Source organism: Nicotiana attenuata, chromosome 1 (assembly GCF_001879085.1).
Source record: "Nicotiana attenuata strain UT chromosome 1, NIATTr2, whole genome shotgun sequence".
In the NCBI taxonomy this organism is placed as follows: Eukaryota; Viridiplantae; Streptophyta; class Magnoliopsida; order Solanales; family Solanaceae; genus Nicotiana; species Nicotiana attenuata.
The window spans coordinates 36669448-36683636 of NC_031989.1; the positions used below are offsets into that span (position 1 = coordinate 36669448).

Consider the following 14189-nt stretch of genomic DNA (forward strand, 5'->3'; position numbering starts at 1 on the left):
GAAACAGATTGTGTGAATTTAGTAAATCTGACAATAGTAACTGATAGGTTAATTCTCTGTGGTTCGACTCTGGGCATAAATACTCAGGTTATATTTACAATGCCCGTGTAGTCTTTTGCGAGACTCAGTTGAGCGTGATCACATACTCCAACATTATTTACTCCAAGGGCAATGTAGGAAAAAAATAATTAATTCATTCTTGAAATCTGGAAAAATTACTTATTTTGGACCATAAAAAAGATCAAAAAATCACTTATTTTGGACCGGAGGGAGTACCTTCTAATTACTTCCTAATTAAATAAAATTCCTTGTCCAAAAAGAGAAGCAAACAAAGGAATGAGGTATTATAAATTCATACATTTGTTTCATAATTATGATTTAATAAAATTGATTTGTTTATAGAACAATAACCCTTAAAGTTATAACATTTGTATAATCAAAATTTTATATCTAAAAGAAGTTGAAATGTTAAAAATGTTTGACCTTATTAGTGATTGTTCCTTAAAACTGCCCCTGCGAAGGGCTTCGTGTTATACATCATTTCTCTCGATCGACACAGTGAGCAAGAATGTGGAGAAGAGCTTTCTGTATTCTCTCACAAAGACCCTTTTCTTCACAACCTGAAATCCCCACTTTGTATTCTTTTCTCCAACCTTCAATTTTCTCCTTAAAAAGAACACAACCACCTTCTTCTACAACCCCAACAAAACCCCAAGACCAAACCCCACTAACCTTAACACAAGAACATAAATCCAATCTTGAATTCACTCTTCAAACTTCCATAAACACCAATAACACAGATGAAGCGTGGAAATCATTCAAGACTCTTTCAAATTACTCAGCTTTCCCAAGTAAGTCACTTACCAATTCACTCATCACTCATTTGTCATCACTCAATGATACTCATAACATAAAAAGAGCATTTGCATCTGTAGTTTTCTTGTTAGAGAAGAAACAAGAATTGTTACAGCCTGAAACTGTACATGTTCTGTTGAAATCAATGAGAGATGCTAACACTGCCGCCCCTGCTTTTGCATTGGTTAAGTCTATGTTCAAGAACAGATTTTTCATCCCTTTTAGTCTCTGGGGTGATGTTCTTGTCGAAATTTGTAGGAAAAATGGTAACTTTAGTGGGTTTTTACAAGTTTTCAATGAGAATTGTAGGATTGCTAGTGATGAGAAGTTGAATTTCTTGAGACCTAGTTTGGCAGCTTGTAATGCTGCACTAGAATGTTGTTGTCGTGAGCTCGAATCGATAACCGATGCAGAGAAGGTGGTGGAGACCATGTCGGTTTTGGGTGTTAGGCCTGATGAATGTAGTTTTGGGTTGCTAGCTTATTTGTATGCATTAAAGGGTCTTAATGAGAACATAGCTGAGCTAGAAGGTTTAATACACGGATTTGGTTTCACGGATAAAGGGGTTTTTCTTAGTAGTTTGGTTAGCGGGTTTGTAAAGTGTGGTAATTTGGGCTCTGTTTCAGCAACTATTCTTCGAGGTTTAAGAGAAACGGGTGGACAGGGATTATGTTTGGGAGAAGGAACTTATAGTGAATTAGTAACTGGATTTCTTCAAAACGGGAGCATAAAAGATTTAGCTACTTTGATTGGTGAAACGCAGACTTTGGAATCTCCATCAGTGATTGTTGAGAGATCTGTTGGATATGGCGTTATTAATGCTTGCGTTAGTCTCGGGTTATTGGTCAAGGCACACATGATATTTGATGAAATGAATGCTCAGGGAGCTTCTTTAGGTCTTGGAGTCTACGTGCCAATATTGAAGGCATATTGCAAAGAGCAAAAAACAGCTGAAGCTGCTCAATTGGTGACAGACATTAGCAGTTTAGGTTTCCAATTGGATGTTGCGACCTATGATGCCCTAATTGAAGCGTCTATGTCATGCCAAGATTTTCAGTCTGCATTTTCTATTTTTAGGGACATGAGAGAAGCAAGAATACCTGACTTGCAAGGGAGTTACTTGACTATCATGACTGGTTTAACAGAAAGCCATCGACCTGAGCTCATGGCTGCTTTCTTAGACGAGATTGTTGAGGATCCTAGAATTGAAATTGGAACACATGATTGGAATTCCATCATTCATGCCTTCTGCAAGGCTGGACGGCTAGAAGATGCAAGGAGGACTTTCAGGAGAATGACCTTCCTTCAGTTTGAACCCAATGACCAGACATATCTTTCTCTAATAAATGGATATGTGACAGCGGAGAAGTATTTCAATGTTCTGATGCTGTGGAACGAAGTGAAAAGGAAGATTTCGACGGAAGGGGAGAAGAAGTTTAAACTAGATAATAGCTTGGTCGACGCATTTCTGTATGCGTTGGTCAAAGGTGGCTTCTTTGATGCAGTAATGCAGGTAGTGGAGAAATCTCAAGAGATGAAGATATTTGTTGATAAATGGAGATATAAACAAGCATTTATGGAAAAACATAAGAAGCTCAGAGTTTCAAAGTTAAGAAGGAGAAATCGCAGTAAAATGGATGCACTTATTGCTTTCAAGAATTGGGCTGGTTTGAGTGCTTGATGGGACACATATCTGTTGCTTGCCAATACTCAACTTAACGTTAAAGGCTAACTTGGATTATAGGGCTTCAATGACACAACAAGCGGCAAATTGCTTTTCAGGAAACTTGCTAAATATTATGAGTTGCAGAGCCTTTAGCAGGTGACAGAGATCAAATATGTATTATGCTTGCCAAACCATATGGAAAAGTATGATCTAACTTCCAAGAAGCAGGATTATGCTTTGGGTAAAACACCAGTCTAGTCGAGCTAAATGCTGCAGAAGCACTGTACTCCAACCTGGCTTTGATCAACATACTCTAGAAGGTGCTATATCATGAAACCTTTCTTCTTAGTTGTAACTCACTTATATAAGACTTTGCATTACTCTCAGCCGGAGAAATTGGCATGGCGAAACCAGAAGCAGTGAAAGAAAGTACCCCGGGGCTTGTAGAAAAATGCAACAAATTATTTAATATACTTACAAATGCATAACATCCTTGGTTGGTTAGTTAATCACCAACAGCTCCTTTTAATGCTGCTATTGGCCAAAATGTGTATGGTCAAATTTTGTTGTTGTTCAGCTCTTGAATAGGTGTCGCAGATCGAGGAGCTTCTTTTTCTAGTACAAATTGTAAGAATTGTTCCCTTTCTCTCTAGTGCAATAAAATGTCATAAAGTGTGTTTTTTTCTTATAAAAGAAGTCCTAAAGTTTGTTTTTTCCCCTTCGGGGAACTTGTCGGCTATTAAAATTGTTTGATGATATGGACGCCCTTGTATTAAGCTGTTTTCTTGGGATTCCAAGATAGCATAGCGGGGGATCAATCATGTGCTATGTATGGACATTGGACATGATTCTTCTTTAGTTGCATTGGCTGTTGCTGTACTTGTGTCCAAAAGGGAAAAGTTATCGAAAATTCAACTTTTGGTTCTTTGTTAGCATGGCTGTTAAGAGCTGTTATTGATTTCTGCGTTTGTTTTGCGTACGAATGTAGGTAGAAGTAATTGATGTTCATCTTCAATCTAGTTATGCTGATTGCTATGATTTAATTGTCGTGCTTGAACAGCCTTCTTTGAGTTCTACCTGTAGAAATGATTTTTAGCTACCATAATTGAGTAGTGGTATTTGAATTTTGTTTTGTTTTTTGCTGCCTCTTCATAAGAATCTGAGTGTTTGATGACTTTTTAGAAGAGGAACTTGTCAGAAATAACTCTTTTAATTAGGTAGCAACATGTCGTGTTATAACTTTTAATGCTCTCTAGTAATCAGCCATGGGAGTAGATATTGTTCCTGTTGTCTGGAAATGTAGTCTCAATAACTGCAATCATCCAATAAATTAATATTCGTTTGGGAGGAAAAATTTACAAATTCTTAGAAGTTCCAACTTATAAGTATCTGGGCATACAACGTGATTAAAACAAATTAATCATTATGATTAGTGATTGTTGGACAATCCTATTAGATAGCAGTCTCTTTACCCTATCATCAAAAAAAGAAAAAAGATCCTATTAGCTAGCTGTCTTTATCGAGTTGATACTTGAATCCAAGAAACTTTCTGCTGTTTTCTGTTGTTTAGGCGAGTTCTTTTGCTTGCATTTTACAGATTGTTAAAATGTTAAGCAGCCGTTATTGGTTAATATCCAAATTGTTGCTGGTGTTTCTCTTTCTGACAGAAGTGTTTCTATTGATGAAAAGAAAAGAAGTACTTAGTAGAAAGAACAGTTGGCAAAGGGAGACAATTCATTAGTGCCTGTTTTACCTGAGCTTCAGTAGCATACTCAGCATTTTACAGAAACGGCGTCTGCCTATTATATTTATTTACCTGTAAGTGGGTTTGGGTCTAGGAGTGATTGTTTTAAGGTTTTACTTCTTGTCTCAAATTAATGTTTATTTATATTATTTACAAATGGTGTCTGTCTATTGAATATATGCATATGTGAGGGGTGGTACATTACGTCGAAAATGAGAAAGTTGATATTGTTGAACAGAATCAGCAAGTTTATTGAAAGAATGATGAGTGTTTTAACTCTGCAGGGACAACTTGCTACTGCTCTTCTTATATCTATTTCCTTTTTGGATGAGTTGTGTAGCCTAAAGGTCTAAGAGAAGTGTGATACATTGCTGCACCTGCAGATTCTCTCAGCTGACCCTAAGTTCAAACTGTTGTCAATCCTTACTCTCAAACTTCAAAAAGAAATGAAAGTTTCTAATGACAAGGTGGGGACTATTTGGATGATATGGTAGCCAATTTAACCAAAATGATGAGTTGCTAGCCTAAAGGTCACGGGTTCGAGCCGTAGAAGCAGCCACTACTGCTTGCATTAGGTAGGCTGTTTACATTACACTCTTTCTTTCAGTGCGGCCCTTTCCCAACCCTGCTTTGTGCACCTGGATCCCCTTTGATGAGTTGGTAGCCTATTTCTTCTAAAAGGCTTTAAGATTTTTTGGTGATCTACTTTATCTGCTCACTGCAAGAATGAATACATGTGATTCTGCCCCAAACACTAATAATGACACCCAAATAGACAACTTCCTTTGTCAATACTCAGTTGGGTTGTCAGATTCTCCCACTTTGTGTTTCCTTTGCTACATTCACACTTTACTATCAAGACTATACTTTTGTGGAATTGTTTGATTGATTTTGTTCTACTATTTCTCCACATATGTAAATAAATTCAAGTTTTATGTACTAACGATTTAAAAATACTTACACAACAACAATCTACTGTTACACTATACTGTAGAAATCTTTCATCTTTCAGCTTAAATTCAATTCAATTTCGTTCCTGAATTGACAAAATCTTTAAGAGAAGAAATACACACCAAAAAAACAATTTTTTTTCTCTTTTCTTAGAATTATATTTAAGGATATAGTCTGGGTAAGCTTGCCAAACAGAAATAATCTTATTTTGAGAAGTACTTTTTTGAAAAGTACTTTTGGTGAAAATCAGTTTGTGTTTGGCTAATTAATATGAAAAGCACTTCTGAGCAGCAATTAATGTTGCCAAGCATTTAAAAATCGCTTTTAAGTATATTTTTTGAAAAGTACTTTTAAAAAAAGTGTTTTTGGAGAGAATCTATTTTTTCTGCTTCAGCTTCAGTTCAAAATCACTTTTTTTTTAATCTTTTAAAAGCTTAGCCAAACACTTTAACGTTGAAAAAAAAATGCTTTTGAATTTGGAGAAGCTTAGCCAGACATGCTATAATTTATAGTAAACCCGATAACAATGGCAGTTTCTTTGGTTTGTTTGTTGCCTGTTTCTGTAGTGATCACATTTTCATTTACCATGCTGGGAAATTTTATCATCTCTTGTACATCCAAATATTTCTGGTCCCAATTCCCAAACCTTACTACTGCCTGATTTTCACTGTTATGGATATCTTTGGATTTTAACCTTTTCCATATGAAAGTGTATAATTACATAAATACAACTAAAGGAAGTGATAATCACCTATATGTCTGTGTGTGTCACGTATTAACAGCCCTTATTAGTTTCGTTCTAACATTTTTTTTTATCTATCTTTGATTTAATGTCCAGTTAAGATTGACACATTATTGAAAATTAGGGATTGCTTCGATCCCAATAATTAGCCAGTTTGTTACTCACATTGAAAGCAACACATGACACATCTTTTCACATTGAACCGCTAATTAATTGCTTATCTTAAATTCTTAATACAATTAAATCGTTTCCTTTTCTTGTACACATAAGGGCAGAACTAAGTTGTGCTGCTTTGATGTTCTAATGAAAAATATAAATTAATCAAACAATATAACCTATCGAAATTCCTAATTCCAATTGCAAAATAAAAATGTGAAAAATTGAAAACATTAAAATGGTAACTGAAGAGACATGTATATAACCGCAGCTTTTATGTTTTAAGATCCAGATAGAAAAACCATAACTAGAAGAAGATTTGTTGATAAATAAAATATCTCTACAGCTTTACCCTTGTACCCGGATTATATTATAACACTATGTTTTATACAATGGGGAAATTAATTAATATGAGTCGATTAGTATGAGAAAACTTTGGTAACAAGCATGCTAATTTTCTAGTAATATATCGGTGGAAAGTATTTATTTTCTAAAGAACCATACTACCATTAAAAGGAAAAGTATATTAACAACATTCAACTGTCAACAAAAATTACAATTAATTAGAAACATATAGTACCACTAATTAATTAAATAAAGAAAAATAAGAGGAAGAGAAAAAGATTCAACAATAAAGAAAACCGAAAAGATTAGAAGAAGAGAGAGAAAAAGGCGAATTACAGAGGAGTTCTTCTGTCATCTCTCTCTCTCAAATGTCGACGAAACCCTAGTTATCTCCGTCTCTCCAACTCACTTTCTGCGAACACACACAACACACACACTCTTCTCTCTCTCCAGTTACATTTATTTCCGATTTTAGGGTTTTTTCAGCTTCATATACATGTACAACTGATAGATTCACAGAGAGAGAAATGTACAGGGATCGAGGTGGCGGTTCATCGAAGTCGGAGATCGTTGGTGGACCGTTGGATCGGAAACGAATTAACGATGCGTTGGATAAGCACTTGGAGAAATCCTCACCTTCCACATCTAGAGCCTTCAAGGATAAGGCTGTTCCCTCTACCTCCGCCGGAAAATCGCATCAGCAGCATCTCGATCATCGCGCCACGAAAAACAAGTGCTCAGATGGTAAGGCTTTTATTCCTTTTTCGTTGGGAAAAATGTTTTTTTTGCTCATTTTCTATGTTCGCGCCACAAAAAACAAGAATTATTTTATAGTTGAATGCGTTAAATTTGCTGATAATCGGGTAATATTGTACCTGACAATGGTAAATTATTCATTTTCTCCTGATAATGGAATGTAGATCCGCTAGATGCTGCTTTAGCTTTAAGTCTTTAACATATATTCTTTAATTTGTCGAATGTTGTAAAGTGACTGTCTTTGTGATTTTTCTACTGCTAGGCTAGAATATATTAGGCTTTAAGTTTGATGTTGTAGTGAGGGCGAGAGGTGGCTACAAAGTTGCTCCTGTTTATGAAACGTGTAAAAAAGCCTCTTTACAGATATGCAAGGAGAAGAGTGCGCACTGTATATGTCACTCTAGCTCTGGTCGTCTAGCTGCGTAGTTTGGTGGGATTTGGGAAGCATTTCATGCCGGGATAATAACCCTTTTAAGACCTTATAAAAAAAAAAATAATAACCCTTTTAAGTTTGATGTGGTATTCTGGTCTTTTGCCTTGTAGTTGCGGGCATCTTGAGGAGATGTGAAAATATGATATTTTTGTTATTTTGAGTTTGAATCCACTTGTGGGGAGGTGAGGAGAACAGTGGTAAGCATAAAACTCAGTTTTGTTAATTGTTAAGGTAAATTCAAAAGCTGTTTTAACTTTTACGGCTCTTCAGAATCCTTTTCTTCTTAGATGGATATATTTAGGGTCTTCTTTGGCACATTTTCAAGAATTTTAGAGTTGGCGCTGCTTTCTGTTTCGGCTAAGATGTGATTTACATGTTTGAATACGATAGAATATGCTTGTTCTGTAAAGAGCATCATGGAATGTGTTCAGGAAAAAATTATCAAGTGTCAAAGAGGGTGAATGATGGACTAGTTGTGACCATCTTCTTTTGATGAAGAGTTGTGAGCATCTTCTTATTCTGCGAGGTTCTTTGTGCGTTATCTCAAATTGCAATCGAGCTAATTTGGATCTCACTTGGGTGAAGGAAAAACTTCACAGGGAATATCCTTTCTGTGGTCCATTATTATTAGTGGCTTATGATGCTTTGTGGTATCCAATCAGAAGCTCGGACTTGCTTGCTAGGTTCCATCTTCCATGAGTACATGTAGCATTGTTACACATAGTTGCATCTTAATGTTTAATTGCATTTACACCAGAGAGAATGCAGTAGAGTTACAGCTGGTAGTAGAGGTCGTTAATATATTCGGTTGCAAAACCTTTGGACTCAGTTTATTTCTGAAATTCTACTACTCCTTTGAGATCAGCATTCAAGTACCATTTCCGTTGGTTCATCATATTTTTTTCTTTTGTTTTTGATAAATGGTTCATGATATTGGCTCGTGAGAAGCTTTAAACTAGTTTTTCTATATGAAATTCTTAATATTATTGTAGTGAGGCATACTAGGTAGACCTAGGTATTTCATTTTTGTCTCCATTGCATTTCAAGCTAAGTATGGGTGTACCCAATATTATGTCGTTTGCAGATGAATCTGAAACAGACAGTGAAGAGTCTGATGTTAGTGGTTCTGATGGGGAAGATACATCGTGGATTTCTTGGTTTTGTAACCTGCGTGGAAATGAGTTCTTTTGTGAAGTTGATGACGAATACATTCAGGATGATTTTAATCTCTGTGGATTGAGCAGTCAAGTGCCGTATTATGACTATGCACTTGACCTTATCCTTGATGTTGAATCCTCTCATGGTAAGTATGTTTGCTTGTTTAGAGTACTTCCTATACCACAAATTATGAGGAAGCTTCTTTATGATCATATCTTTTCACCCGAATGATGTGGTAGCTGATCTTCTGTGGATAAAAGGAAGATGAAACTACATGATTGCTAATTTTGTTTTCTTTTGGCATGTGGAACTCATGTTTCTTTCAACAATCTACATCATGTTGATTTTCATGTTAAGTGTATATGTACATAGTCGTCGGCTCAGGTATGTTTTGGTATTGGGGTGTGCATTTATCAATTCTGGGAGAAGATACTGAATGGTTTCTTACATCCAAGGGTGTGGCATAACGGTCAATGAAGTGAGATGGAAACCGTGGGAGACCAAAGTTCAAATCTTAGTAGAGGCTAAGACGTGAATTCTTTCCGTCAGAGTTTTGATAGGCAGAGTTACTCGGTACTTGTGTTGGTGGGAGGTAGCAAGTACCATCACCTCTTGTTTTCGAACATCTTCTCCATGGCGGCTTAGTAGAAATCCCTATTTGGCTTAGGCATTTTGGGGGTCCTGTTGACCCCCAAAATGTTGAATAAGAAGCTCCCGATCTTGGCGGTACAGCTGCAGTGAAGGAAAAGGTGGTTTGGATCATAGTTTTGCTCCTCACTGAGGGCACATCTGCTACATATACGAAGACCTCTACTTTGAAGGCTCTCATGTGTTAAGTTTGCTTCTTTGGCCACCTGCCAAATGAAACACTCTACCTTAGGAGGGGCTTTATTTTCCCAGATGCACTGCAATTGCCAATTAGTATTGAGAGTACTTGAGCTGCTGGGTATGTTAGCCCAATTTTACCTAGAATGTCTGTTTGAAGTGACCTCTTCTGATCAGTGAATCAGGTTTAGGTTGAGGAGGTGGAAAGATGCTCAGCTGAAGAAGCAGTGAACAAAAGCTGTCCATTTCCCAATTTTTGTTTTTTTCTTGAGAATGATGTTCTGACCTTGCTCTGTTCTGTGTACGAGTCTCCAAGATAGAAACTTCAGGATTTTCTGCAAGTCTAAAGAGGGTTGGAAGCTGGTCTCTTAAAGGGGAGTGACCCAGCCGTGCATCTTGCCAAAATTTTACTTTCTTGCCATCCCGGACCTGAAATGAAATGTTGGCTATAAATGGTGGCTCACAAAGTGATGTATTAATTGCTATAGAAATGTTAAGGAAGAATGATATGTTAGTGATTAGGACTAGGAAAGTAGAAACTTAGGATTGGAAAAACTAGACAATAAAGGTTCAAAGTCCAAACTGATGGTTTAGTTTGTATGGACATAATGAATACTATATATTTGTCAATCAATCAACAATCAACAATGCATAAACCCCCAAATCACATATACTTGACCAAAAAAGGAAAAAAATACCTAGAGAACAGCAAAATTTGAGCATGCCTCCATTTATTTATTCTGTGTTTTCTTTAGGAACTTGTTAGGGACAGTAAAGAAATACATAGAGAAAGCAAGATCTGAAAATTCCAGACTGCGAATTACTCATGCATTACCTCTGTTGATTACCATTTGGGAACTCTGAGAATTTTATGTCTCAGATTCTACTCTTTTTAATTTTTTTTATATCATATTAGATTACTCAGCTGGTTTAAGTCCCCTCATTGGATGTCCTCTTTTTTTTTTTTTTTTTTTTTTTTTTTTTTTTTTTTTTTTTTTTCTTTCCCTTTTTGGGGGATTTGTGGGTTGGGGGGGTTGGGGGTGGAATTGGCATGTAGTTGTTTTGTGAAATTGTGATTTTCAACAAATTTAGCGCTTTGGAAAAATTGATCATGTGATACCCCTGGATTATCTCTTTTATGTGATTTCGCAAGCTTTCTAGACAAGACTTGACATCTCCTTTAGACAATAAACTCAAATTCACAGCTTCTTTCCCCCTGCTTTCACAATATTCTTGTTTTTCCGCTTTGTAAATAGGTACCACTTTGCTTTCCCTAAGTACATATCGCCTATCTTATGAGTTATGACACTGAATATATAGTATGCTCTCAAAATGGAGCTTCTTGTCTTTTTCATGTTTGGAGAATCACAACTTTGTAACCGTTTCCTGCTTTGACTAGGTGATATGTTCACTGAGGAGCAGAATGAATTGGTTGAGTCGGCGGCAGAGATGTTGTATGGTTTGATCCATGTGCGGTACATTTTGACTAGCAAGGGAATGGCTGCAATGGTAATCTCTTATGCTTGGCTGTTTCTGTGCTTCTGTGTTGTCTGCTTTCATTTTTATTCACTTTTCCATGATGTAAATTCTGTGAAAACCCTTTTTCAGTTAGAGAAGTACAAGAACTACGACTTCGGGAGATGTCCACGAGTTTATTGCTGTGGACAGCCTTGCCTTCCAGTTGGTCAGTCAGATATTCCAAGATCAAGTACAGTAAAAATATACTGCCCCAAATGTGAGGATATCTATTACCCCCGATCGAAGTACCAAGGCAGTATCCTTTTGTTGCTATCACTTTTTGAAGTTCATCTTTGTTGATACTTTTCCTCTCTAGTCATTTATGCATTTATTTTGACTTCTCTGATGCTATTCACAATTATGCTAAGTGTTGAGCTGGGTGTATTTTTGTTCCTAAGTTTTTGTTCTTGTGCTTATGCTTGCTCTTAAATTTTAAATTGCATGGGAACTTGATTGCACACTTATCTATGGTAGCTTGCTCATTAATCTTGAATAGTAGCTGTTACTTTGCCATGTATAGAGCATTTCTATCCTCTATTATGATTTCTTTAACGGCCAAAGATATCGATGGAGCTTACTTTGGAACAACGTTTCCACACCTCTTTTTGATGACGTATGGACACCTCAAGCCACAAAAACCAACGCAGAATTATGTTCCGAGGGTATTTGGTTTCAAACTCCACAAGACTTGACACACAGTGAAGTCCGTTGTGATATTGTGAAGATATTACATTTTTCTGCCACTATCAGTTCTTCCCTGGCTGTGAAGTACAATTCATCATGGTAGCGCCCAGGTGAAATGGGAGTTCTAGATATGACAAACTTGATTCATTGATCAAGAAGCAACTATGCCAATCTGTCAAGTGAAATTCTGTCTTCAAAATTTCATCATGAAATACAAGAGCATCTGTAAGCTTGTTCCTTTTCTAGGTAGAGAATTGCATTTGTTCCTCATGTAGTTCTTTGTTATCTTTATATCCTTTTTCTCTTGGTGCTTCAGTGCTGAATGCTTCCATTTTCCGCCAGAGGCACTCATCTGGAGGCTAGGTTAGGGTACATGTTCCTCCTTTCTGTAGGACCATTTCCAGATGTAATATTGCATGATGGTAGTAAAGGTTTTCCAATTTTAATATAATGACGATAAAAAAACAAAATATAATGATAGATAAATGTGAGGCATGAAGGTACAATCCTTGAATTTTGGTACCTGCACACTGTAATTGCATTTACATTTGTAATACTCGGTGGCTTATTTGATTTTGATGGTTACCATTGTTTAAAGTGATATTTGACCTTAATGCTTCAAGATGTAGATATAAAGAAGGAATTTTAATAAAGTAGGATAAAAACACTATTAAATGATCATGTTTTAGTTTCAAAGAACTAAGCATATATATAGGATAAAGAGTAATTCGTTGAAAGACAAATTTAGTTAATTTGGGAACTGACGTATTGGATGAAGGTCAAATTGATAAGACAAAAACCCGATTGTATGACCCAAAAAATAGATTTTGGTTTTATACAATTAAATTATTAGAAAATCAGGAGTGGTTTTATTTTGTGTCTCACACAACTTACATTAGTTGTGTGAGGCCTCTTTTTATCTCATATATTTGTGGACCCATATTTTACACATCTGGGTCCACAAAATTCTGGGACCACACAGTTGTGAGACAGAAAAGAGGCTTCATATAACTAGTGTCAGTTGTGTGAAACAAAAACTAAAATTTTTCGAAGATCAGGTTAATCACAGTCAATATCAACATTCAAGGATAGGTTTAGTGTTTTATGGTAAATATGTTAAAGTGCAACACTAAAGAAGATAACTTTAGATATTAAAGAAGCAATAAAGACCTAGAAGCATAAGTGATAACAATAAATGATAATAAATGACTTCTAAATAGTTAATGAGGTGAAGACAACCTGACAAAGATGAGATTTTCGGATGTCTTTCTAACAATGTGAGGGATGATAGTGAGCAACCTTGTATTCCAATCCTTTTTGGATCGGGTGAGAGGGATAAAAGAAAAAGAAGTATAAAGTCAAGCTTTGTTTCTAATGAAAATTCTTTACAAAAGGTCCAACTCCCCCTTTCCGATATACATCTCTTCCTATTTATAAGAGCAGATGTGCCACAAATTCCCTAGATAGTACAAGGAATATTCATTAGAATATTTTCTAGGGAATCGAAATCCTAAAACTGGTCGTCATTTCGTACGAAGGCGGACGCTCGTCCTCGTCTTATGTTAGGCCATTTCGACCTTCGACAATGATATATCCTTCACATTTGACCTCGACCTTTTGGAGTTAGGTTGACACGCCACAACCTTCAGAGGCTCTATTGCCGTTGACCGGGTCAAATGCATAAAATGAAGTTTTCGCCCATACACCTAGAAGCTATATGAACGAGAGAATAGGCTAGTCATTATTACTTGTTAGTATTAAGAGCCTACATTCTTTTGGTGTCGAGACAAATCCTCGTATCGACCCATGAAGAAAATCCGGAAAGTATTCATGTCTGTTTCATTATATTTACGTTATTTTAAAATAATACCATCAACAGAAGAGCTTTCATCCCGGATACCAGTGAAGAGCCAAGAAAGTTCGGTTGCTTTTGGTTTATGAGTTGATAGAGGAGAATTCCTGGGGAAATGAAATGGATAATCTTTCAATTAGACATTTAAGCTAGTGAAAAACAGTGTAGTGGAAGCGATTTCATCTTAGCTTTTCCAATATATTTGTCCGTCTTGTTTAGCCTCTCTACTTACACAAGGTAAGAGTTATGTCTGTTGCATACACACTACGACATTACTCTTTCTAGATCTCACTTGTGCTATTACATTAAGTAATATTGTTGTTATTATTGTTCCTTCTTATCTTCCTCCGAGAGTTTCATAAAAAAAGGGAAAAAACACGAGTAGCCAACCCACTAACATTGCACTCTGCGTAGCCCTAAAAAGTTTTCTACACCTAGCCCTATAATATTGTAGCCAAATAAGTCAGATCCTCCGATAAAAACAAAACGTAAAATCCCCGAATA

At 36.3% G+C, this 14189-nt stretch overlaps 2 protein-coding genes across 2 annotated transcripts; both read left to right on the plus strand.

Annotated features, from left to right (window-relative positions):
• On the plus strand, positions 539-5220 carry LOC109224684 (pentatricopeptide repeat-containing protein At1g69290). The gene is made up of 2 exons (XM_019389216.1): positions 539-2841; positions 4550-5220. Exon 1 carries the CDS (start codon positions 569-571, stop codon positions 2534-2536), a length of 1968 nt encoding a protein of 655 aa, XP_019244761.1. The 5' UTR covers positions 539-568; the 3' UTR covers positions 2537-2841; positions 4550-5220.
• Positions 6746-12418, plus strand: LOC109224693 (putative casein kinase II subunit beta-4). The gene is made up of 5 exons (XM_019389224.1): positions 6746-7203; positions 8733-8951; positions 11031-11140; positions 11240-11405; positions 11711-12418. Exons 1-5 carry the CDS (start codon positions 6987-6989, stop codon positions 11839-11841), a joined length of 843 nt encoding a protein of 280 aa, XP_019244769.1. The 5' UTR covers positions 6746-6986; the 3' UTR covers positions 11842-12418.